Below are 26,768 nucleotides of genomic sequence, written 5' to 3' on the forward strand. Positions count from 1 at the left end.
ACCCTAAAACTGCTGCCCTGAAGATTTGGATAATATTGTAAGGAGGCAGAAAAATAGTTGGAATAGAAGATCCTATGCTAGAATCCCATGCTGTCCAGATTTATAAGGAAATATTGACGTGTCTTGCCAGGCTGATCTCTCAGAGCAAGATTTTTGTATCTGGTGTGCAAAACCAAGATTGAACTGTGCCAAGAAACACCAGTGTGAAATAACTGTCAGACTGTAACTAGCCATGATCTCAAGCAAAGTATAGGAAGAACAACCTTCTCCCATCACTTCTGCTGCAATGTAACCAGGTTGTAGATATTGCAGTTTCCAGACAGTGAGTGAATGACTCCTTACTGCCCTCAACTCCACAGGAATTTTCCTTATGAAGAATTTCCCAGGAAAGTTTTAATCTTCAGCTCAGAGACCTGCTATAGGGGAGAGAATTGGAAATACCTGTTTCAGGTCAGTGAGGTGAGATGTAAAGGAACTGGGGGGCAGGAAGAAGATGAGGGGGTGCCTGTAAAGTAGCTGTGTAGGAATGAAAGAGGCAGCTACAGGGAAAGGGAGAGGAGAGAAATATATATATATATATAGAATAACAAAATGAAGCTCTTTCTCCACCCTAATGGTACCTTCTGTTTTTGGTCTGAAACTGGTTTTGAATCAGCTGAAACAGTTCTTGAGTTTGAACCATTCCAGCATTTGTTATTTCAGATTTAGATGAATGCTTCACTTGCTTTTTTTTCAGCAGATCATTTTAGTTTGCATGGGAGATTCACAAGGGGGTGGAGTGGGGTTGAGTAACCCATATCTCTGCTCTGGGAGAGAATAAGCCAGCAGGGTCTGCTGGAGCTGTTGGGAGTCAGCTGCAAACATGAGTGGGGCCCAGCTCCAGCCTGTGGGGTAGGTCCTCCCTGACTCCCTTCCCAAGCTCCAGGGGCCTGACAAATGTCTTGTGGCTCTTGACCACATAAAGATTGTGATTAATTGTCTTGGGGGCCAGGGATATGGGCCAGTCTTTGCTGATCCAATTGTGAGTCAGATGGTGGGAAAACGTTGGCTGAAGTTCTCTCCACTCAATTTGAAAGGAAGCCTTCAGCCAAGGACTTTTGCTTCCTACTGGAGTTGCCCAACCTCCAAGCTGAAATGTGTCACTGGGTGGGTTTCTTCTAGGTTCTCCTGCTGCTATATAAATATTTAGATATTCACTGACATGAAGGAATAACAATCTACTGTCTGGCCTTTCTTGGTACAAGGAAATGTATGAGCTTTGCTTTCTGTACTAGTGAGCATTAAGCATTTCTTGTAATTGCACCCAGAAAAGAACAACTTTGGTTTCTGATAGCCTGATGTTTAGGTCATGTGCTTTGCTGTTTTGAATCCAGCTTTTGGGCACGTGTCACTTGTCTCTCATGAGTTGGCCTTGGAGCTTAGCACATGGGACATATCATAGCCACCTTCTCCCTTTAGCAAGCAGGGGTGTCTGATGAACCTAGTCTTTCTTGTCAAGTCTTCTTAGCCTTTACCTAGTGCCAGAAAATGAAGTGTGTTGTGTTATTTGCAACCTTTTGTCAGGCTTATATTTCCTTTGTTTGCTTAAAAAATCATGTAAGTCTGGCCTTTGATCAAGATGAACTTTAGGTTCTGACACTGAATGGGAAGATGATTCATTTGTATGACCCTATATTGTCATGGATGTTTAGGCAGGCTGGAGATAGCAGGGCAGTTTTAGAATTGCCTGATATTTTTAAGCTTCCAAGGAGCATGGGGTTACCCGCGCAAGCACGTGCACTGGACCAGTGATGATGTCTCCCTCTGCTCCTGTTTGTAGCCTTTCAGCCCCTTCTCATACCTGTAATCCTCTCCCCTCTGCCTCTTCTAGTAAAATGTGTCTTCATTTGGTAGAGAGAAAGGAGATACAAAAGAAAAACATATTGAAGGAAAGCTAGAAATCCAGATTTCTCGGCACCATGGATACACAGTCCAAACTGTCCTTTATAGCTCAGAATGAAGAACTTTGGAGGGAAGGGAAGCCCTGACCCTCAGCCAGCCATTTTACCTGCTCTCACCTACTTCTCGTGGAGGTGAAGTCTGGAGCAGCTGCTGATTTTCATTTTTAAGTCCTGGATTTCAAGCTATTAATAAACCTGGAAAATAACCACATGTTCTCTGAGTTATGTAACAGATGTTAAATTCCCCAAGATGAAGAGGTGTCAGTCTGATGGAAGAAGTGATGAGGACCTTTCTTTTTCCTTTGAATGAGGTTTCTTCTCTTACAGGTTATCTGCCAGTGGATGTAAAAGAGTTAGTGACCACCTGCATTTACACAACCCCACCGGTCCCCCCCTCTTTACTTTGTACCAGCGTTTATGCATTTCTTGCGTCTCTTCAGTGTCACATTTTTAAGGCAGTGCCATCCAAAATGAAGTCCCATTGAAAGAATGTGTTGTGATGAAGAGCTGTTGAATGAGTCACTGCACTCATGTTGGCAAAGTGGGCTGCAAAGCAGGCCAGGTTCTTACATTTGGCATGAGAGAGTGAAAAGCAAAAGAGGAAAGTGAACTTTGGGCCAGCAGCTCTGCGGTACTTGGCCAGGCAATGGGGCTGGTTGTGCTTTGCCTCTTAACCTTTTCAGGGATGAAGCTGCTGTAGAACCGATGTTTCCATGCTGGGCTTTGTTTGGGTAGTGGAGATGGGAGATGGGTTGAAGGTGAATGTGGAGGATGTGTCCTGTTATGCCTCTTTCTTTTCTTTTTTCTTTCTTTTTTCTTTTTTCTTTTTTTTTTTTTTTTGATGGCTATTTCTTTCAAGGTTCTCTTATCCTGGTTATTTTAATTCTACAAAACGAAGAAAATTTTTTTTGCAGGGGGAGAAAGGCCAGAGGGACTGGGCAGAGGGACTAGAACTTGCAGCCTCTAGACCAGCCCCTACCCAGAGAAAGGTTAATGCTGAAGTCAGACCTTTTCCAGCACAAGCATGAGCTCTTTCTTATGGCTGGTTCAGATTTCCATTGCTGCTTGTTCTGTTGCTCCTTCTTTCCCTTTGTGCCTTTGGGAAGAGTCTGGTTCAGTCTCCACTACAATGCTTCCTTAAGCAGATGAACACATCTGGATTTCTCTTCCCCTTTTCAGGCTGGAAAAATGCAGCTTTCTCTGCCTTTCTTCATACGTGATGCTGCATCTTGGTGAAGCACCACTGGGCTTGCTCCAATATGTTGACTTTGATCTAGTTCTGGAGGCCCCAAACTTGCCCTGGAATTCCAGATATGGCCTCAGCTGTGCTGAGTTGAGGGGAGTATCACTCTGCACTGCCTGCGGACGCAATGCTGCAGTCCAGCATTGCTGGAGATTGGGAAGGACTAAGGGAAGCTTCCCTAGATTTGGGATGGTGTGCCCATTTTCAAGCTCCTTTCATGACTACATACATCTTTTCTCCCTGTGAATTGTTAGATATATAATTAATGCTGGCAAGAAATAAACCCCATAACTCTAAGGCTGCTTAAAATACAGTTTTCTTCATCTTAGAGTCTTTGTTCCTGGCCACACTGTGTTCATTACTGGCCCCTAATCTCAAACAAAGAGGAAAGGGTAAAATTGGTTTTCTTGGGGTATCCTTTATGCATATAGCAGGAAGGGACTTGGTGGGAGACCAACCACTATTTGGAGCAGGAAACTTGCGTCCCTGCTGGCTCCCGTGTTGTTCCCACCCCAGACTGAGCTCTCAGCTCAGCATAAGGAAAGGCCCTCCGCAACTCTGGTTGCCATTTAACTAGGGATTGAATGGCTCTTTTCCAGGTATCCCTGTTTAATCCTCTTGATCTCTTCCGTAAGACATAGATGGGAATTTTTGTGAGCTCTAGGTAACACAGCTGAGCAGTCCCCTGGGAGATGTTTATAACTGTGGATACAAGACGCTGTGCCCCAAGGGTGCCACATTTCCTGTGGGTGTACATACACATCAAGACTAATATGCACTAATAAAGATGCTCACACTCTCGAGTGTGACCCCACTGGTTGTTCTCTCCGAGGGGTGACTTTGTGCAAATCTTTCTGTCTGAAATCTGCTTTAGTGTTTTCCTGCTATACACCCACTGCCATGACAACTAGAAGCATTTGTTACAACACAACAAGCCCTTTTCCCCTGGGAATGTTTCTGGGGAAACTTAGCTCGAATGGGAACAGGCTCACAAGGGAAAAACCTGCTGGAGATGTGTGTTACGTTCTCCTACCACCAGTTTTCATGTGATCAGAAGTGTTTGTAGACAGTGGCCTTCTGGATTCCTCCCTCACTTCGTGTTCTATACCAGGGAATTGAAGTAATTGCTGAAAGTAGGTTCCTTAATGTGTGAAATTCAGCAGGACTGTAAATGTAATGGAAATCTCTTGAGTACTGGGGTCTAATCTGGACAGCTGATGAAATGGCACAAGTCCAGATCCCTCATGCGAAGAAACCTACCAAAAATGATTGCTTGCCACTTTAACAAAGTAAAAAGGAAAATGCAGACACCAGGGCACCAAGTTGCAAAGGGCTTTGCCATTTCCCTAGAGCTCCACTTAACTTGTCCTTTAGGAAGAGTTGACAGTCTTGCACTCTTATTCACTGCCACTACTGATTAATGGGCTCCTAATGACATTAGTTATTTCATTAGTCAACCAGTCTTGAAGATCAGCCATTATTTATAAAAAGACAATTTCTTGCTAGGATTAAGTGGTTGGCTAGTAGGGTAAAGTGTGAAGCTCATTTTTAAGAATAAGATCCAGACATTGTTAGTAAGAAAATTTGCAATAAAAGCTGCAAATGTAAGGACCAAATCCAAGGCTTGAGTGAAATCTCAAGGAGTCAGTAATAATAGGACTGACATAGAGCAGAGTCTGTTCCTGTGTCAGGCCTCAAAAGAGCTAGGTGCTGTACAATTGCATACAAAATAGTAAATAACTTATTGTGTCAAAGCATTAAAAAAAAAGCTATAAGGTCAGGCAGATAGTGACAAATGCAAGAGAGAAGAGAGGTAATTTTGGCTGGCATGAGCAGGGTAGATCTCCGCATACCAGCAGATTAATGTGCTTGATTTGGAGAGGGCTAACAAGGTACATATGTAGATAGTTTCAGGGCACTTCCCAAGCCCAAGAAACAGCATGGGAGAAGGAATAAAGTGCTTGTTTAGAAATGTAACAGGAGTGTGATGGAGGCTGATGCTGCAGGTGGTTGAAGGCATGAGTTGACATCCCAGCGGGGGACTGGAGATGGGAGTCAATGGGGGATAATCCACTAAGGGCAGTGGAGACACCGGCTGAAGATGGATACCAAAGAGGAGGAGGAGCCAGGAAAAGGTGGTCCCGTGGAGATGGGATATGTTCTTTTTGAAAGTCTATGGAATGGCAGTGGACAGGAGAAGCGCGTTTGTCAGGGCTGGAGACGTCGTACCACTTCATGTGGTGATGGATAGGAGCAGTTTAGTGACATGGTGCAGAAGGTGCTGGTCAGTCTTGGGACTTCTGTGTCACAAATGGGAAAGAGATGCAGGCTGAAGGTGACACCCTGCGTGGGGGCTCAGTGTGCCTGGCACAGGTCAGTGCTCCAGTGACCCATGCTGGATCACGGTACCCATGCTGGTCTCAGCCAGCTGATAGGGGTTCTTGGTGTCTCTTGTGCAAGGCACTTGCACCCTTGGTCCCTGAAATGTGGGAGCTTCGGGATGGATCCAGCTCGCTCTTAGGAGCAGCTGTAATGTCCCCGTGCAAGGAAGGCAGGGTCACTCCTCGCAGCGTGCTGGGGACACCATGCTGAAACGCTTGCTGCTCCCGAGCGTGGCTGCCGGTGTGCCCGCTGCCCAGCAGCGTCCCGGGGCGTCGCAGCGACGTGTGCTCAAACGAGGGGCGCGTGCCTGCATCCGCACAGTGCTCCTGAGGATACGGCTGCAGATGCTGCGCCTCTCATCTCTCGCTACTACAGGGCTGCAGCTGAATCCAGCCCTGGATTTTTCATTTGATCTGTGCTCACTCGGAATTGCAAAACGTATGAGCAAATCGCTGCCCCCTGGAAGGAGCAGGGCTGCGTCCCAGTGCACACTATTCCCATGGCATTTAACATTCTCTGTAAACCCAGCTTTTATTTAGAACTGAACATCTGTTCCAGATGTGGTTATTCACTGCCTGTGTCACTGTGCTCCTGCCATTGTTGTCCTGCTACACAGTGAAAGGCTGGCATGAATTATTGAAAGATTGAGTTTAAATAAATGATAAACTGGTACAGTATGTGCAGTAAGTTTCTGTCAACTCCTTACAGAGTCACATTGCTGGCTTTGATGTCCCCATGATGTGCTCACACATCTCCCAGAACCTGCCGTCTCATCTGCCTGATGGGGCTGATAGAAGAACATGGAGAGGGGCAGCCGGAGCATGAAGGTGGCCAAAGGGACAAGTCTCCTGGGGAGAAGGAGGAACCACGACAGAGGAGCGAGCAACCGGATTTTCCCTCCTGGCAAGTGTCTTTCTAATCTGAAATTATTCCCTTCAGTGGACCAGCTGTCTGGGGAGGGGTGTTGCTTGCCGAGGGCAATTGGCACGCCAGGAGGATGGGGTGGGAGGGAGTGCTGCTGGCTGCCCAAACCTCCCGCAGCAGCCGTGGGGCTGCTAGTGCTGCGGTGAGCGTGGGATTTCTGGTGAATAAATGGTATGTGATGGCGATGGCCTAGCATGGGGACAGGGGGCTCAGTGGGGAGGTGACCAAAGTCTGTGGTCGCTGGGATTTTGTGGGGAGGGAAGGTGGCGACGCTGGAGATGGTGCGGGGCTCCAGCAAGGAATACGTGCATTGGAAATCCAATAGCAAAACTGGTCATTAGCTCAAATCTCAGTAAAACCTCATCCCAGGGAAAACGTCTCTTTGGACAGAGCTGCAAACAACTGTGCTCACGCCATCTATGCTCACATTAAGAGAGGACACCAGACAGTCTGGATTTTAGATCTGTAGTATGACCAAACCTTCGTTTTTGTCGGCAATCAGCCGGGAAGTCCAAAAAGGTCTTTGGAAACCTGGTAATGTTGGAAACTGATTTTTTCACTGCTTTGAAAAATGGCTTGACTCACAGTTGCACGAGGCTGTGGGGATTCGCAGCAGACCATCTGCTTCAGCTGTTAGCAGTCGTTAATATTTTTTCATATTTTTTGATACTTTTGAGATACTTAAAGGAAAAAAATACATTTTTGATGGCACTGGTGGACTTCAGTCATTTACATTTTCTTTTTCCCAGGGAAACAATATACAGTGCACGCAGTTGTTATAAAAGAATTATATTTTCATTATGCTTTCTAAATGAGGATTTTTGTCTCCTGCAGACAAGCAGAAGGACATGGTGGTCTTGTTTATGCTTGTATCCACAAAGAATTTGCCTAGTACCTGCTTTGGAATTTTTTCTAGGCTAACTGTAATATAGAAAGGATTTAATTTAAAAAAAATATATCAAGATTTTCTTTTAAAGCTGCAACATCTCTGGAACCAAATACTTACTGATTAAATCAACTTATTGTCTCCAGCTATTCTGCCCAGAAACTGGAAAATTACTTAACTCCTTGCCAGGTGTTCACGGCTGATGGCTCGGATTTGTGGTTTGAGTGACTGGGCATATGGCAAGATAAATAATTGAACAAACTAATCCTATTGACACTGTCCACCTTCCAGCCTGCAAACATTTATCCTTGCATGTTGCTATCTGCGTGCGAGAGCCCCGTTTCCTGAGCCAGCTCCTGTCAGAATTGCTTCCTTTGAGCTGTGAACTGATGAGTTGAACTCATCGGTGTTTGAGCAAAGCCATGTGGTGTGTGTTGCTCTGAGGACCTCAGCTTGGTGTGATGGGCAATGTCCACTGGGTATTTGTTTGCTGCCTGCTTCAATAGTTGGTGCGTGTGACGCTTCATTCTGGGTTTTGCCCCAAATCTTGCTGATGATTTTCCTCGTGTCTGAGGTTTTAGAGTAGCAAAACAGCTTTCTTGAGCTTAGTGGTAACTGTAAAATGGGAAAGCTTGAGAGCACAAGGGAGGGAGCTGGACCTTGCATGGAAATGGGTGATGGGGAGGCAGTGGTGGCTCTTCCAGAGGATGATGAGTACCAGCCTCATGTGGATACGAAGCTGGAGACTGATAATAAACAGAGCAGAGCACAGAGCTTTATTCCGGGGTCATGGTTATTCTGGATAGAGATCTATAATCATAGAGTCTATCTCTCTTTGTAGATATATTACTATATCACTGTCTAGTTTGTGTTATATTTGGGAAGAGCTGCACAGATGTGGTGATGCTACAGATAGCTCAGCCACATTAAAGGCTCAGTCAGAAAACAGCAGTGGACAGGATGTACCTCAACAAATGTAAGCCACAAAACACCTCCTTGCCTTCTTGTAAGTCTTACGGTGCAGAACAAAGAGTGGGCATCTTAGACCCGTCCATGACATTTGGGTGGAATAACAGCCAGGGAACCGTGGAATATTTCCAGTCATCCATTAGGATTGCAGCTTTCAGCAAAATTACAAATGTGTCCTGGAAAATGCTCCTTGGAGCTGGCCAAATAAACGTTATCATTTCAGGGCTTGGGAGATGGTTCTGTGCTTGGCAGCCTGAAGTGCTGTGACGGAGCCCGGGCTGTGGGGCGGCCATGGGGAAGGTGACTCGTCCTCTTTGTGCCATCGATGGCTTGAGGGTGGCCTGTGACGGCAACACCCAGACTGTGTGGACGGGTCAGGGCTGGGAGTGCGCAGGACATGCCTGGAGATCCGATTCAGGTTCCTGTGCAGCAGCCCGTGTTGTCGGGGAAGGCTCTGTCTCCTGTCCCTTGTGCAGGGAGCAGCGTCCTGCCCTCCCTCACCTGCGCTGGGACGTCGTGGTGAGGGCAGCACGGTGCCTCGCTCTCACTGAGGGCATGGCACTTGCCCTCGGTCATCTCTGGGCATCGAGATGCCTGGCTGAAGACTCCCTCGTGGAAGGTGCAGGAATGCACATCTGGAGGCTCAAACATTCGGTGAATATGTGGTTTGCATTTGGAGGCCTTTGTTGATTGACTTAATGAAAATTTTGAAAAAATGAGAAGCAGGCAGTATATTTGGCACTTTTTTTTAATGAAATGCCTTGTTTGGAGGGCTACGGAGCCAATTTTCATTTTGAAATTTCCTTTATTTTTAAAATTAAAAAAAAATAACACCTCCAAGCTGCAAACCAAAAGGAGATGTTAGGTTTTGTAAATGAAACCCAAATAAAACAAAGCAAACCCCAAATCTATTAACTGACTCAAACCGCATTTTCTTTTTTGAAAGGTCAGTTTTCTGGAAGAAGATCAAATACTTCTTTCTTTCCAGAGAAAAATATTTTTTAATTTTTTTGGACTTCCCCAAGGAACCTGAATGCCCCTCATGGTTCTTTGCCCCAGCATGGAGAAGAACGGGGTGGCACTGGGCTGAAGAATGCTGCTCTTTTCGCGCTGCCTACTGGAAATCCACCTCTACGCCACAGGTCACGGGGCCTTTTTGGGCATGGCCCAAGACCTGCTGATGTGCTGAAGAGTGGGAAAGATGAATAGTCCGCCCAGAGCTCCTGTTTGCTCTTCCTGGCCAAGTGAGTGCCCCCTTTTGCACTTCCTTGCTGCCTTCCTCCTCTTCCTCCCCTCTCTGGCCAAATCTCAGCCCATGCCCAAGAGCCCTTATTGGCAGCAAAAGGGTCACAGCCAGTCTCGGCTCCCCTGAAAATCCTTGCTCTGATCAGAAGTGAACTACAAAAGGAAGAAAAAACCTGGCTACGAGGAAATCTGCCTGTTAACACCCCAAATGCAGAAGTCTCAATGGAGCTTTTCCCCTCTGAACCAGCTAATGTGTCTTTTCACTGATGGGAAGTCTAAAAATAAGCAAGAGCTCCGCAAACAGTTTAAAGATGTTGAAAATGAAAAGCAACAAAGGATGTAGAACGTATGAGTCATTAAATTACAGGGCTATCTTTCTAAGAGCAAAACAAAACAGAAAACCTTCCTACCGAAATTCATTGTGAATTTTCTGGGGTTGATTCGGGTTTTGTTTGCCTCGCGTTGCCCGCATGGAGCAGCATGTTATTTTTGTGGGCTTGCTAAGGACTGAAGCCTTATCCGTTTTTACTACATAGAGTGCCAGATCTCCCTGTGTAAATAGGAAGAGTAAAGCCAGCCTGCTGAAAGGCATGAACAGGAGGTGCTTTTCTCTCGCACATGGGTTTTTCTGCTGATTTTGGAGAAGAAACCTCTTGCAGGAGCTCAAGAATATCAAGCTTGCTTGTGGGGAGGAGTAAACGTACATTCATCTCTACAGTATGTTCTTCTGGCCTCAGCTAAGCCACAAGTGTTTAGATTCTCAATTGGAGTGAGCAGATTTTTGTGGGTGTCATCGCATTTGTCTATAGCTTTAGTTTGTTGAGATAATGTAATTAAAAGGAGTTCTCATTTTGTTTTTTTCTCCCCAAAGGTCTTGTTTTGTGATGGACTCCACTAGGGGTGGACTCTGTTGCAAAACTGAAGCTTTTTTTTAGCATTTGCAGATGAGCTTGAATCAAAATCTTGGCTTTTGAGACAGCAGGAAAGGGATGGATGCGTGCCAAACCCATGCCTACATCTGATGTTTGCAGCCAGCCCCAATCTCTCTAATAGGCTGAGATGAAACCCTGGATCCAGACAGATGGTAGGGTTGGAGACACAAGTCTGCCAGGATTAGGGCGGCCCAAGCCTGCTGTTAGGGTAGGCTCTACCTTCCACAAGGCTTTTGAGTAGCTTTAGGCCTGCACCTTTCAGCTGCCGTGACCAGCACCCTGCCCCATCCTCTTCTCAGGAAAGAACAGTACAACCAGCCGAGGTCCATGTCATGGCCTGTCCCACTGAGGAGCTGATAGCCCTTTCCCTTAGGTCTCCATAGGCTTCAGCTGGCCCGTTCCCCTCTCCCAAATAACCGATCAATCAATTGATCAATAGGTTGGCATAAAGACTGCACCCAACTCTGGTAATTCCCTGGGCGCAGCTCACTTGGCAGTGATTTAATGTAAAAATTTAGTTTTAAAACGTGCTAATTAAACTTCAGAATAAACCATGCAGGACAAAAGTGAGATGAATAAGGAGGCAGGGAAAAAATAAAAATTTATTTTTTATTTTTCCTGGAGTATAATTAACTGTCATTAAAAGAATATGAAAATCCAGGCTAGGGAGCAATTGTATGCCTTTTACAAAATGTTTAATTAGAAATAATGGCACGAAATTAAGCACTATGAAAAGTCAGGCTGAAGTTTTTTTAAAAAACCCTTATCCTGCTCATGAGACCGATTAGGTGGAACAGGTGTTTCTGGGGACATCTAAAACGGGCCTGGGTAGGTGGTTAAAAATCTCCCAGTGCTGTGGGGATTAGTTGGAGGCCTCATCCCTGCAATGGACCTTAGAGCTCTTCTGAGTTTTATTTTCAGGGGACATTCGTGAATGGAGCAAAGCCATTTAATGTCACTGGAGGTCAGTCTTATCTGAGGACTGCTCTGTTCCCTACAAGCCTTATATCTAGCTAATATAGAAGCTGCTTTTTAAGACACCGTCTGCTTCTAACATCATTCCATCCTTGCCCTGCCTGCCCCGTGTTTCTCCGTCACGCTCAGCGCCGCTTCCCTTGGCGGGCTGAGACTCGGAGCTTCCCAGCGCCGCTGCGGCCCCAGGTTTGCTGAGCATCCCTCCGGGCAGCACCCAAATTCAGTCTGACTGGTGCACAACAGCTTGATGGCAAATTGCACCAAGCCTAATCCCTCGTCATCAGAGTGACGGCTCAGCGCGGTGGTGGCAGCTCTCGCCCGTCTCCACAGGGCAGGTCTCTGACAACAGCTTTGCCTGCCCTGAATAATTTTTCCTGCGTGCTGCTTTGTCACATTACTATTATATTGTCTCTTGCCCTATCATTTTGGGGAGCGTAACGCAGATGTCGTGCTGGCGATCTGGGAGGGAGCCGTCTCCGTGGCCTCGGGGCCACCGCTGCTTCGGGGAGCTGCCTGTCCCTGTGCCTTGGGTTGGTGCAGGGAATAGATCCTAAAAAAGGAGGGTTCGACAGGTCAGCTCAGCAGCGTGACAGACAGACGCAAAACGAGGAAGGGGCCGGTGTCTGATCTCATTTACGTGCACGTGGATTTGGAGCCATGAGAGAGGCTCTGGATAAAGTCGGAGTAAATAAGACTTTCGTTCTTTAACCTTTAGAAATAAGTATGTAATCCTAATTGGCTTTCCAGCTCACGTTTCCACCCAGGAGGGTGGGGGCCTTTGCTAATGGTGGGGCAGTTTTGGCATTAACATCTTCAAGGGTTGAAGGGAAGGAAATACAGCTAGAGAAAGGGAATGATGCAGCTGAGGACATTTGCCCCCATTTTACTCCTGCAAGCAGCCAGGCTGCAGGGGAGCAAGTTGCATGAAGAAGTTTTTCTGCACAAAAATGAAAGAAATGAGAGGTAGAAGAATGCAAAGAGCTGGATCCGAGTGTCCTCTGAAGCAGCAGCACCGCACGCAGCCTCTGCTCCCTCCGCGGATGCTGCTGACAGCTCTGCTGCCAGAGCAGGAATTATCTTCTTGCTGAGCACAGGTAGGCAAATAGTATAAGAAAGATGGAAAACAGCAGGATGTTGCCTGTCCTGCACATTCCCAAGGATTTGAAATGGACCGAAGGGTTCCTAGATCCCTGCATCGGAGAAGTGGGCAGCATGGTGGCAAGCTCTGCCTTCACTGTGCCAGGGGCAGCGGGATGCAGAAATCCAGGGTTTGGCCAGTGCAGCTGAGCTGGCTGAAGCAGTTAAAAGTCGGATATTGATGGAGATTGGATTACTAGTTGGGGAAAATGGGTGGGGAGCAGAGAAAGTAAAAATAATTCCCCTCCCTGTGGTTCCTGAGCTGGCGGATCAGGTTCCTTCTACTGGTAAAATCCCAACATGGGAAAAGTCATGACCCACCAGGCTGAAGGGAAGGAAGGAGACGGTTGAGAGGGAAAGGATTTAGCATCAGGCAGGTACAACACAGGCAGGATGTGAATTAACCACCTTGGAAATGCCCGCCCAACGCTGTGCTCCGAAGGGCCCCATCGCCGTGCGATGCCCGTTGAACTGCAGGAACGCTGCCGGAGCGGCCGGGGGCTCTCTGGGCCCGTCCCCGGTGCAGGCTGCTCTGCTTGACTCGAGTGTTAGCTTCCCATTGGAATCTCTTCTGCAGCCAACTGGTTTTGCCCTCAGACTGTTTCCCCACCGCTTGAGCCCGAATTGGCTTTTAGCTCAATTTCACCTCACTGACTGGACGCTGCTCTGGCTTTCCTCAGACCCTGCTTTTTTTTTTTTCCCCCGTGGGGTTGACAGAACCAGGCAATGCTCCACAGAGCATGTGCCTCTGCCACCTCCAGGGAGGGAAAAGGAAAGCCGGAGAGGCTCTGCTGGGCCCCGGCAGCGGGAAGGACCCCAGCGAGGAGCAGTGTCTTTGGTACCTGCGGCGTGAGCTGTGGCTCAGCCGCGAAGCCCAGGGCGCCGGGAGAGCTCTGCCCCTTCGGGCACTTGCTCTGCCCCTCTGGAGGTGCCAGCACCGCCTCGAGCTGTGGGGTGATTTGTTGCTATCTGCTCTGCTTGCCTGTCCTCCTGGGCATCTTGCAGGGGGCCGGGCTGGTGAAACGGCGCTGGCGGGGGGGGGGTCATGGAAACACCCCACTGTGTGTATAGGAGCACTGGAGATGGTCACGCTTTCTTCTTTTCTATTGCTTTTTCTAAGAAAAGAGCAGTTCCCCCTGATCTCCTACACCCCCACCTGACTTTATACCTTCCGAGGGCTGAACTTCGCGGCGGGTCCAGCCCCGACTTCGTAATCCCCTTGCGTCCACTAAACGGCGAGGCCAGCGCAGACCGCTTGGGCTCGGGCACCGCTTCGCAGCGGAGCCGGCGGCGGAGCGAGACGAGGAGGCGCAGGAGCCCCCGGGCAGCGGCGCCCGCGGCAGCTCCCGGCCCGCGCCGCGGCGTCCCGGGGCGGCCGGCGCGGAAGGGGTTAGCGGGGGCTGCCGCAAGGTGGGCCGCGGCGGAGGGTGTTTCCCGGGCGGGCGCTGCCGCCGCCCTCGCCGGGGCCATGGGGCAGCGGCGCCCGCGCCGCGCTCCGCTCCGCCGCTGAGCGCCGCGGCTCTCGGCGCGGTTGTTATTGCGATTTTTCCTCTCTGCCCCCCCGCTCGGAGATCTCCGCCATCCTCGGCGCTCGCATCCCTCTCTCTGCCTCCCCCCCTCCTCCTCCTCCTCCCTTGCCCCCCCCCCCTCGCTTTCCGCTGCCTTTGAATAACTCGCCCAGGAGCGATCTGGAGGGGGGAGCGGAGCCGAGCGAACCTGTGGCGGCGGAGCCGGCCGGTGGAGAGGTGAGTGCGGGGGGAGCCGGAGCCGCCGCGTCCCCCGCCCCGGGGCGCCGGGCGGGCAGCGCGGCCGCCCCCGCGGAGGGTCGCGGGGAGGCGGCTCCGACCTGTTGGCCGCGGCGGCCCGAGGGCAGCGGAGCCGGCGGGGGCTCGGACGGGGCGGCGGGGCCGCCGTGCGGGGCTGTGCGGGGGGGGAGCCGCGAGACCACCCCATGCACCCCCAGGACCCCCCATCCCTCCCTCCATCCTTCCCTCCCTCCATCCGTCTCCCCCTTAATCCGTCCCCCCCGTCCGGCTGTTTCCCTCCCTCCCTCCACTCACTTGCAGGAGTACTTGGTACCGCGCACCCTGCATGTGCTTTTGGATGCTGTGGCTCTATTTATTATTATTAGTATTAGAATTATTATTATTTTCTTGCTACGTGCACACACACGTGCATGGGGCAGGGGGGGTGCAAGTTGCCATGGAGCAGCGTAACATCACTCTTGCGGTCCAGAGAGCCCTTTTTTTAAAAAAAAAAAAATGTTTTGGGGCCCTCTCCTCATTAATAATGTGGGTGATGTAATAACGACTTTGTGTCTATGCGGTGTCCTACCCTCGGCAGGGTTAGGTAAGGAGGAAGATCCCATGCCAAGGAGAGCATGTTTGAATAGGCAGGTCCTACTAAAGCCATCAAAATCAACAAATGCACCTGATGGCAGGATTTGGCCCCAAGCTCCTACTTTGATGCCATTGTCACCAACAAGAAGACTCCCAGAGGGGGTCCTGCCTATCACACCGTGCATAGAAATAGGTTTAATGTATTCAGCCTTGCTTCATTTTAGTTCACATCCCATTTCAATCACCCGGTTTAAGGTACAGTTTGCAGTCGTTGCCTCCGATTTACCCAATTGAGGAGCAAAAGGGAAGCGTTAGGGAAGGCCAAGCTGCCCTGCTTTCCTGCTGTCCCGAGTGGGATGTTTCTCCTGCTACTCACCAGCAGCTCAGACCTTTTCCACCCACCAAGTTTCCCTGTTTTCCCTAAAGCAGCAGCATCCTCCTTAGTGCACACTGCACCGCGTCGCACTGATTCACCGGCAACCTTGCAAGCTTCTCTCTCGTGATACAGACTCGTCGCGATATAGAGAGGCTCAGTGAGCAAAGGATAGGGGAATAGGACCGGCGGTGGGAAGGGCTCGCTTAGGGCTGTGCTGGTCTGTAACTCTGCTAAAGGAGAGGTGTGAGCTCCCATTTCCCTCGCTGTGGGTGCTGGGCTACAGCAGGATCTGTGACTTTCCTGGGAAATAGCATTTCCCTGTTGTTCAGCTGTGGAATCGATGCACGAGGCTGTGATTGGCACCGCACCGATCACCCAGGTTGCTTACATCACGTAGGCAGCTGCCACCGAAATGACACACTTGATTGAAGGCCAAAAGAACCATATACGTAACTGCTTGTGATTAAGCTCCATATGATGCCTTAGAGCAAGCAGAAACCCCTCCTTCATCTCGTCTTTTTTTGTAATGAGACTATCATTGCAGGGATATCACATGGGTCATATTGTTTTTTTGTGGTTTGGGGTTTTTTTTCCTTCTCTTCTTTCTTTCCTTATGGCTGTAAACTTCTGTGACCTGAAATAATCTGCTGCTCTGGCCTTGCAAATGCCCAATGAAAGCCTGGTGTTGTAGAGGTTCGGGTAGCCCAGGATATAAATTTTACCAGGTAAGAATTCCCAATGCCGTATTTTTTTCCCCAAGAATATTTGAGCTGACTGCTTCTGGGGAGGGAGAAGGGGGCTGCGCGTGTCTTTTCCCCATCTGGCGTGTGTGTGCCGGTGTGACTGCTTATTTCAGGGAATGCTTTTTTCCCCTTGCATTTGGTAGGAGAGGCTTTATATTCTCCATTTCCCCATCTTAACTGCTCCTTAACCGTTCCCTTGGCATATGGCTGTACCTCTGGATAAATAACCTGTCCTAGCTCCAGGGAGGTGGCTCTCCTATCCCAGGCAGGCTCCCAAATGCATGTGCGGGGACAGGGAGTGTGGCGGATCGGGGCCAAACCTGCGCGGAGCAAAACTTTTGGGCAGTGTGAGGAGGGCAGGGATGGCCCTTTGGGAGGCTGCGGTGAGCAGGAGCCGGCTTTGCCACGGGCGCTCCGGCGCTGTGGACGCCTTGCGGGTCTCGCCACGCGTCCTCCTAACTTTTCCGCGATGCAGGATCCGGGCAGGCTCCTCCAAACGGGTGGGTTTCCTCAGTGATCGGGAGCTCCCTCCAAACAGCTCTGTGTTCTCAGTGCCTGGCCTTGCAAAATGAAAAAGACCCCCTTCAAGAGAGAAAAAAAAAAAGAGTTGGCGTAAAGGCTGATTTGAGCAGAAGCTGCTTCCTCTCCCGCTGCAGCCCGGCTGTGCCGGGAGCAGCGTTGCGCCTCCTCTCTCCATGCTCGCATTCCCTCTCACCGGCTTCGTTATCATGCAGGTTTTGTCCAATCCTAACGTGCTTTGGGATTATGCTGATGCAGCTGGTTCCTACCGTGGCACAGTATATAGGTGTGTATATATGGCTGGAGGTGGCTCTATAAACAACAGTGCTTTTTTTTTTTTTTTTTTTTTTTTTTTGTGGCCACTTGTCCAGGCTTTCCTTCCTTCAGCAGAACCAATCCCAGCCTCACTGCATGTAAATGGCTGGTCCCATGCAGCTAATGCAGCCTCCCGAAAGCAGTGCTCTGTAAGTTGCAATGCAATGCAAGTCCTCGCATTTTATTTTGCTTTAAATGAGCTAACTTCATTGCTCAGCCAGGAGTGATATGATAGCACTATGCATGCTCTGCCTTCCAGAGTTACTGTCAGCTGAGTAAAATACCCATTGAGGAACTGTTTCTATTAGAAATACCAGTAAACATCATTTGAGTCGATTCCTGCACATACAACTTTATTGATTCAGTGTGAAATACGGCAGGCGATGTGGTAGGGAACGTAAAACGAGACAGGCAGGGTCTTTTCAGAGTGCATTGGGAATGCAGAATGTCTTTGAGAGCTTTCATTTCAGTCAAGTGGGTTTAATGTAAACAAAAACGATTTTTTTAAGGGGTTCTGTAAGCAATACCAAGTTGGTTTTACTCACTTGTTATACAGTAGACGGGATATATTAGTTGGCTCTGCTGTTAACTGAAGGGACTGGTAGCTAGGGAGGAGCTTTGCAGAACTAGGCAGTTTTACTTGTATTTTTAAACTGCGAATGTGGTTGGCGTTAAAAGTGTAAGCAAGAAACTCAAGTAAATGCTGGGTAGTTCTTGGGCTATCTTGAAAAGAGGGCAAGAAAAACAAACTGATTTGCGGTGCTGCTTTTAATTAAATGCAGCCTACTTTGATAAAAGCATCAAAATGTAAAAATATGTCTCAGCATAAAGGCATTAAACAATGGTAATTAAAATCACAGTGTGGATTTAGGCTGTTGAACCTGAAGTATGGGTGCGACATGGAAAATTGTGCTGCATTCTGTGGGTGGCTCTAAAACTGCCCTTTCGTTCCTCAAACTTAATATCTGCTTATGTAGGCTCAGTGGGCTAATTGCACATCCATTTTTACAGCATGATAAAAGAAAACCTGAAACACGTTGCCATTGAGGCTGCTCGTGGCTGAGGCTTTCGAGCAGCAACCTCCCTTTCTCGTACAAAATTGCTGCGCCGTGAGATCGGGACGGGGGTTTCAGACCCGTTCGCCACGCGGCGCCGCGCTCCGCCGCTGCGATGCCGTGGGTGCGCGCGGTCCCCGGCGCGCGGCTGCCCGCGGGTTTGCAGGGTGCGTGGGGTGGCTGCTGGTCTGGAGCTCTGTGAGCCACCACTTTTCCTTGTCCTCCGGTATTTTCATCGTGGTGCTTGTTTCTCCCTGGTGGCTCTTTCCGTGCCGTCTGTGGGCAATCATTCTGCAGGGCAGTTTTAGTCATTTGCAGATGCAGCAACCGCCGAAATCACGCGCTTTTGCCTCTTGAATTGAACATGTGCTGGGCTTGCCCGGGGTCCCTCACCTGTGGAAGTTGGGAGAGGTCCCTCCCATGGGATGAAGCGGTGGCAGCGTGGTGGCCACGGGTGTGCAGAGAGATGCAAACACCTCCCATGGGACCTCCTTTGCTGATTGTGGCAGATTAAAGAAGAAAGTGAGAGAGAGCCCAAGTTTGTTCAAGGTGGGCATCCATCAGGTCCCTTTGCTGAGCACAAGGATGCCACCGACGTCCTCTTTGCCTATTTCCCAACTCCAGCTTGGCCTATTTCCTTACTAAACTAAATTCTCCTTGCGCTTGCAGTCGCGTCCCGCTGAGGGCCTGATTCTGCAGAGAGGTCAGTAGGGCAGAGCCTCGCTGAAGTTAATGAGCTATGCCGAGCCTGACGCTCCTGAACGAGGTCCTGCTTGTCCCTCTGTGTTTGCACTGCTGTTTGCGTAGACGCACTGGCCGTTCTGAAGGGTTACCCCGTCCTGCAAAGCCTTAGGCAAACAGCAAAGGAGCTCACCCGTCGGCTTGAGCGAGCGCTGCGGATGCTCACGGCTTCTCCCGGGGAAGCAGCTGGAGTTCTGCCATCGCCTCTGGTGGCGGCTGCAGCCCCTGGGGGACCTCTGCCCCCGGGGCATGTGTTTGAGGACCTGGACACTATATTCGGACAACTAATTGGCAAGCTTTGCAAAGAGTTTGAAGACCTGTCTACATAAAAGATGCTATAAAAAATGTCACGGTGGTATGTGTTCTCTGAGATATATATATTCATCTTTGATCTTAGATACGCTGCTTTGACCCCTTAAAAACTGCAGTTTAAGAAAAATGTCCTCTCTCTCTCTCTTTTTTTTGTGTTTTTTCTCTGCATGCTGGTGACCTCCTCCAGGGCAGTATGTCCCTATGGGAACCTGTTGGCCCGTCTATTATGTAAATGAGATTCCAAGTAGTTGATTGTCCCTGCCAGGTATTAAGATTGTGAGCAGACAGCGCAAGAGCAAAGCTGCGGAAAACAAGAAAATGAAGTCCACGTAACTGTTTTCAATTATTCAGTCTTGGTGGTTCTCCTTATGTTTCATGAAGGAACATGCAAATCTCTCTGGATCTAGCTTGTTTACAGAGTGCTCATGGGTTTAAAATACCGCCAGCATCAGATTTCTGTTGTACATTTCCTTCAAATAAATACAGAAATAAAAATAAGAATGCTGTAATTTGTGCCACCCTGAGAGCTAAAGACTGTGCTCCAGGAAATGATCGTTTTGATTTCTTGGAACAGCTTTGCTATAATCCTCCAAAGACCAGTAGCCCCAAAAGAAAGACGTTCAGACTTTCTTAAGACTGTGCGTCTCTCCCCAACAGGACCTGGTTCCGTGTGAATTAAGCTCTCGGATGACGAGGCATTCCAGCACGTGCTGTATCCTGCTTACTGCAGGGAGGGCTGAAGCTCGTTATGGCCCTCAAGCTGCAGGGCTTTCTCTTTGGGGTGGTCCTTTCCTGCCAGTTGCGGAGCACGTGCAGGGATCGTGGCGATGCCGAAACGTTCCCAGAAGCAGCTAAATACCACAGCGGTTGCTGTTGCGTAGGATGGACCTGGTAGGTGGATGCTGCAGTAGCCTTCTTCAGTAGTGCTAGATGTCCTGTACTTCCAGAGAGAAATAAAGCTTCCAGTTTTCTCTGTAACATAGTGCCACCACTGCAGTAGTGTCTGAACCTTTCGTCACCATATCCTACTGCTGACCCCAAAATAATAATAGTGATATTAACAACATTATCCTGGTGATTCTGGAGACTTCTTCTTGATGGCAGGTATTCATTTGAGTTAGCTGATCATCCCAGCAACCAAACTGGGATGATGAGGCATTTCAGTCTGGTTCCTGTTTTAAAATAGGGCTATTATACCTGTATGGAAGATGCTTTAACAAGGAAACTGAGAGCCCTGAATGTCTGGAGTGGGAAAATGCTTTGTGCCTCTCTTGGTTTGCATCTTATACTATGATCCTTCCCAAGTTATCCTAAAATTATTGCAATGTTATAGTTGCCCTTACCACTTCAGCTGCCTTCTGTCTCATTTCTGTGTTGATGGCTCCAGTCCTCGTGGCTCCTAGGGAACTTTGTAGGAATTAGCAGCTATTGCTTTTAAAAATGAACCCTCACCAGATGTCCAAAAGCTTCCTTTAAAGAAGAGGTTTGGCACAAGTCACGTTTATTGGGAGTAATTAATTGTCCTATTATAAAACCTAAATGTTTTGGCATTTCATTAATAGTACATCACCAACCAACAGGCTATTTGTAGTGTGCTACTTTGTTAAATCTGCTGTAAAAATTGTCATTATTGATATACTTCATGTTTATAATTACTCATCTGTGACGCATTCAGTCTGTTATGAATAATCCATTGTATATTGTTTTCTTAAATAGGATGCTGGCTCAGTGTGCTGGGGTGCCAGCAATCACTTCTAAATAATGTCTTCATGTCTAATTTATGTATTTGAAATGAAGGGAACTGGACATGAGTAAACGAACAGAAGCATGTGCAGAAAACTGTCCTCAAGACACTCTTGATAAGCAAACGCTCAGCAGTTGTTAGGGGAAGAGGAAACATTGAACAGACCAGGGCAACGGGTAGAAGTGCATTAGAGGGGATGAAAGATGCACAAGTGACACTTCTTTACAGTTTTCATAGTCTCATCATCAAAAAAGCTCAGCAATATATTCTTCTTCCTGCCAGTGAGGACCTTATTATGCTATGTTATTAATTAGTTCTGTATTATCTTGTTGTGTCAGTGTTCTCCCACTCCGGAAAAAATGAGCTAAGTATTTGAGAAGGAGAGAAATCTGATATTTGTGTATCTAAACAGGAAGGGTTGTTACTGTGTTTGCTGGAGTGGTTTGAACAAACGAGGTGATAGCAGACCTGCTCTGTTGCACCCTTGCCCTGCGACGTGCCCCGATTTGCTCCGCCGCACGCGCTCCGTGTTGACTCTGCTCCCATCTCCGTATCCCAAGCGCCGGAGCAGTGATAGGGAACGGGGTTGCCGTGAGGAGGGGCTGTCGGGAAGACGCCGGCTGCGTGCGGGTGCAGAAAGAACAGCGACTGCTCCACGTGGAGACAGGATGATCTTTGCTGCTATTGACAGTATTAACTGGATCATTTGAGGAGGGAAAAGGTAAATAGTGCTAAGGTGGAAGAATCCTGTGCTCCCTCGGAAGGAGCTGGCAAGTAAATGGAGAAAACAGCCCCTCGGCTCTGTTCAGCTACATGTGTCTTATCTAGGTGTTGATGCCACTCAGTCCCATGGGATGAATTTACAGACTCCTGATTTTTAAGGCCATTGAGGAGTGTCAGATCATCTAATCTGGAAAACAATATATCACAAGCCATTAGATTTCATCCAGTTAACTCCAATTCCAAGCTCAATAACTTGTGCTTGGCTAAAGCATATCCTCCAGCAAGGCATCTGGTCTTGTCTCCCAGACAGCAATATATCACTCGTTCGGGTAGTTTGTTCCAACGGTTAATCACCTTCGCCATTAAAAACTCTTGCTTAATTTCCAATTTGCATTTTTATAGCCTCAGCTTCCCACCATGAAAGCGCTTTGCCTTTAGGTTCCAGGGCTTTTTAGTAGCCTGCATTTCTTCTCTCATAAACTCCTATCATGTCCTGGAAGAGTCTTTTTTATTTTATTTTATTTTTCTTTTTTGCAGTCCCTGGCTGGTGCACACTGTAGGTCTGGTAATCTTGCAAAGGAGCTGAAGCTATAGAAGGCAACGGGCAGTTGGTGTTTGCAGACTGCAGCCCCCAGGAGGGATAAAAGCCCTTTTTCCTAGCTGACTACTTTTCCCGTTTTCAGACAAATTGAGGAGGGAAGAGAGCAAGGTTCAGAGATGGCTGTTGTGTGTTGAGTTTTTTTTTTGCCTTTTAATATTAGCTCTGCATTTGCAGACAGCTGTGTGTTCATATGACAATGGAAACTTTTGACTAACTTATCTCAATCCTACCCCTGCAGCCAGAGGTTTGGGGCAGCAGAAATAACAGAAAGCAGTTCTGTTGAAGAAAACAGGAGAAGGAAGCAAAAAAAGCTAGGACTTGCTGGCTGCAAAACAGAAAGGTGTGTGAAAGGATGAAATGCTGCAGAGTTGCTTATCATGGTTCTTTAGTTGCACAGGTTAAAGCCAGATGTATGTCTGGTTGGGAGAGGGAAGGCGTCCGTGGATCCTTGCCCTGGAGATGTGGAGCTATCAAGTCATTGCAGTCTTCTCCTCCTGGCTGCTTAAGCTGAGGATCAGTGTAGGCCATACTTAGAATAAACAAATAAATAACAGCTATGACTTAAAACTGTCCTACTGTGTTCTCACATGTTCAGTATTCAGAAAGGAAGGCGAATGTTTTATACTTGACCTGGCATCCTCGTCGCTTCCTTTCTGCTGTGCAGAATTCAAAGCTAGTTTTGAAGTTTCACAGTTGTTTAGCGAGATGGTTTCTTTTAAAGTGACCTTCCTCTTGTTTTTATTGTCAAGTTTCCTGGAGAAGGTGTGAGTGTGTGGAGGAGAAAAGTGTTTGAAGCTCCGATCGCTTTGTACTCCTCGAACCTGGAAATTCCTAGCTCATGAAGTGCCTGAGTGGAACTGTGCCCGTTAGGCTTGTCACTCAGGTCTTGTTTTCTACCTTTTGGAGAAGTCAATTCTTTTCTAGTTACATCTGTAAATACTGAAAATGGCCCAGTGCTTGGAAAGTCCTTTCGCCCATTGCTGATCACTGGGAACTTTATTGCTAACATCCCAGCCCAGTATCTATAAGCAAAGGGATAGTTCACATTTTCTTGGTTGTTGTCTTAAACAGGGTAATACTTCCTTAGGTTTATGCAAATAAATCACAGGTGATTAAGGTTGGAAGGGACCTTTGGAGACCATCTAGTCCAACCCCCAAATCGTTATGTGCAGAATGACTGTCGTGTGTTGCGTGTGTAAACGCGGGTGGACACAGGGGTATGGAGGGTCAAGGCCTAAACTGGTCAGTATGGGACCAGTTTTAGTTTTTACCTGCCCACCACAGGCCAAATGAACTTCATGTGTGTGCACAGTGGACAAAGATCTCCTGTCTGCAATAAATGCTCCTTACAAAAGGAGTGAAATGAATCTGGGGTGGATTTGGTTTTGGAAGTATCGCTTAGCAGGGTGTGCACATGCTGGGTCTAGCTTCTGAGGAGCAGCCTTGCTCCCAGGAGTGGGAGTACTCTGGTTTCCATAAGGAAAAGAAAAGCCCTTTCAGAGGGAGCCTTGGGGCTCATTTGCACTCACAGCCCGCTGGCTTTGCATTCCAGTCTGAGGAAACGTGGCTTCCCCAAATGATCCGGTGTGTTTGTTGTGCGTGGGCTGCAGTGGAGGACTGGGAGCAGGCAAAGTTCTTGTCTTGCTCCCCCTGCGATAGATCTGTTTACATATAGCCCAAATATATGTCTCTGTGTCTTTCATGGGATTCAGCTTTATTGGTATCAATAGCCGGTAAACACAAACTTCCTCATAGATTTCTCTCCCTGCGAGGATCTATTTTAGGGTTTTCCTTTTAAGGCTTCCTGTGTACCAGACCTTATATTTCTTGATCCCAAGGCGCCCTTCCAAGATCCACTTATATTGATTTTGTAGCTCTGGAAAAAGCCATCTGCCTGCGTGCACTGTCCTTCCCGTGTCTCTTTATGCACCTGAGTTGAGACTGATTAAAGGAGACTTCTGCATTTCTCTTGCAGGAGCTTAGATCCTCACACCTCATTACAGAGCTCTCAATGTACTTCTCTTCCCCATGTCAAAATGAGACTCTTTGGGCCCTTCAGACTTCCCTTTGGTCTCACATTGAATTTGAGGTGAATCGCTTTTGCACAAAGTGAAAAAATCTCCAAACCTATTGCTAGCATTGCAGGTGATAAGGCACAAAGTCACTCAGTGCTCTTCCTAGCAGAAAGATTTTGCCAAAAAACATGTGTCTGCAGCAAAATGCTTGACTTGCCTTCCCTTAAATACATTGGCTCCACATAGAGAGGTGTGGATTTAGTCCGTCTGAGTTGCTTCTGTGCCAGAGATCATGGGCTGCCAACGATCCTTCCTTGTTTCTATCTCCTTGGGACAGAGGAAAGTGACCCTTTCATGGGCAGCAATGAACAGAAAATGTATCAGAATAGCAATGAAGACTCTGGAAGGACTCCCCTGACTGATGGATCAAATGGTCTCAGAATTTCTCTGTTGATACGGAGGAGTCTGTTTGCTCTGCTCTTTCCTTTGGATCCAGTTACAATGTGCGAGTTATTGCACATCCTGCCCAAGGAAGCCATGGTAATCTTTTACCTCTGGGGAAAACAGGAAATTTTCGTAAGACTCTGCTCTTATTTGCCTTAGATATCCTCATGTCACTCAGTCCAGATAGAAGACATCTTTAACACCAATACTTTACTTCACGAGGTGTTTTTAAATGGGTTTTAAATCAGAGCTGGGGGACTTTCAACTTACAATTCTGCTTTTCCTATCATTTGGTCACTTCACGGATTATCTATATTGTCGCCTGTGTGTGTGTGTATTGAGCCAGTCTCCCCAGAAAAGGAAGCTTGTGCTCTTGGGCTGCAGGTGTGTGCTTTTCTGTCTCTGTGCGGATGTGTTTTCCCATGCTCTCAAGCCGAGCCCTCTGCCCCGTTTCCTGCAGTTTTGCGGGAGAGCTCAGCCCTGCCACGTTCCCATGTCTCTGCTCACATCCTTCCTGCCCGGTCCGTGCGAGGACCGCGGCCCCGTGGCCGGGCCCGTGGTGGGTGTGCAGCGTAGGGCCCTGCAGCTCCCCGGCAGCTGGGATCCCCCGGAGGCTGCGGCTAACGGAGGAGGCAGATGCTGGAGGCCAGGCGTGAAGCCCCAGTAGTGCAGGAGGTGTTACGTGCTGTGGTATGGGGAAGGGCTCCCGGCATCGCTTTGTGCTGCATGTAAAGAGGTTAGCAAGAAATATTTTCCAAATTAGGAACTACCGAGGCAGTTCCAGGATCGATATGAATTGATCCTGATTCCATCTCGGTCATTGATACTTAAACTGAACCTTCCTGTTTAACAGTCAGATGGATTTTCAATCATGTCTGAAAACACATCAGAAGGGCTGAAGAAGAAAGCAAGCTATAGAGAACCCAGGCACGTGAGCATCAGACAACTACCCTTCTTCTGATAGCAAATCACTTACAAACATGCTATAATTTCATAAATGTGGTTGTGCTCAAATGCAAAAAGAGGCTGGCAGTGCTGCTGCCGGGCGTTATGGGGGCTGCAACCTGCTGGTGAGCTTGGCGCGGTGACGGAAACCTTGGCAAGGTACCATGGTAACATTTCCATAGGCACGTTCACGGGTTGTTTGAGGTTTTCTGGTTAAATGTCAATGTTTTTATATTATTCAAGGAGATTTTGTTACTTCAAAATCCCACTGTTCCTTTGAAAAAAAACCTCCTTCAGTCTGCAGCTTGCTAGTGAAGAATGTGCCTGTTGTGACTGCTCAGGGATGGGGAGCAAACGTTGCTGCTGAGCGCTGGGGTTTAGTGCACGGCTTTTGCATGGGGCAAGAGCTGGGGCATCTTCCCTGTTTCTGCCCAGGGTGGGCACCTCGCCATGAAATCAGTGCCTTGGAATGGAGGGGACCATCGGGCACCCTGTGCCCCCGGGAGCCTCCGACATGGGAACGTGGCCATCTCGGGGCTGCTTCCCATCAGCTGCACCAAAGAAGTACAAAACCGTCTGCAGTCTGTAAGTCAGGCTTATAGACTGACTTCAACCACGGTGAGTTTGGGGACCTGCTGGGGTCTTCGGAGACAGAACCTGGTCTTTTGGGCTCCCCTCTGCGCAGGGAGTGGGGAGAACGGATCATCCTGGAGCAATCAGTTCCCCCATGGGCTGGGTTTACCAAGGGTCTAAGTTGGCGTTGGAAGGAGCAGGCATAGCCAGGCTGAAGGGTCCTGTGTTTCTAGCATGGACATTCTGGTGAAGTCCTTGGGATATGGCATAAGGAGCGTGGTCTCTCGAACAACAGTTAACCAATGCATTTTCCTTAAGCTCTTGATGTTTCAAAATCTACTGCTTTTTTTTTTTTTTTTTTTTTTTTTTTTTTTACTAGTTTTCCCGCAAGCAAATTCAGTTTTTGCCATTTTCTCCCACCAGTGTCAGCTCCATTTTGGTAGCTTGGACTCCTTCTGCAGGAGGTTTGAGCTGCTGAATGCTCCTGAAGAGCAGCTCTGCATGCTGGTGTAGATGTCTGGCTTGGGAGCTGCTGCTGGTTTTGGTCCTAGTATCTTTTGTTAAAACTGTAAGCAAGCTGAGACATCCTAAATTCCCAAGGCTCTACAGGGCTTCCTTTGAAAAACACTGGAGTATTTTTAAAATGTCATATTCAGGCAGTGGAATTAAATCCAGGATTTCTTGCTGTGG

At 48.2% G+C, this 26,768-nt stretch overlaps 1 protein-coding gene across 3 annotated transcripts in view; it reads left to right on the forward strand.

Annotated features, from left to right (window-relative positions):
* The window catches only part of CALN1 (calneuron 1), a 143,900-nt gene that overhangs the window by 11,005 nt on the left and 106,127 nt on the right, over positions 1 to 26,768 (forward strand). The window contains exon 2 of one of the 3 annotated variants that reach the window (XM_088530135.1): positions 6,274 to 6,472. In XM_088530135.1, coding sequence (XP_088386261.1) covers positions 6,347 to 6,472 — 126 coding nt within the window. In that variant the 5' untranslated portion in view covers positions 6,274 to 6,346. Of the gene's footprint in view, positions 1 to 6,273; positions 6,473 to 14,245; positions 14,379 to 15,938; positions 16,074 to 26,768 lie in introns of those variants that run through there. The other 2 variants (XM_088530136.1, XM_010222814.2) reach the window with 2 other exon arrangements.

Source organism: Tinamus guttatus, unplaced genomic scaffold, assembly GCF_059628265.1.
Source record: "Tinamus guttatus ecotype Peru unplaced genomic scaffold, ASM5962826v1 Tinamus_guttatus_pri_ptg000356l, whole genome shotgun sequence".
In the NCBI taxonomy this organism is placed as follows: Eukaryota; Metazoa; Chordata; class Aves; order Tinamiformes; family Tinamidae; genus Tinamus; species Tinamus guttatus.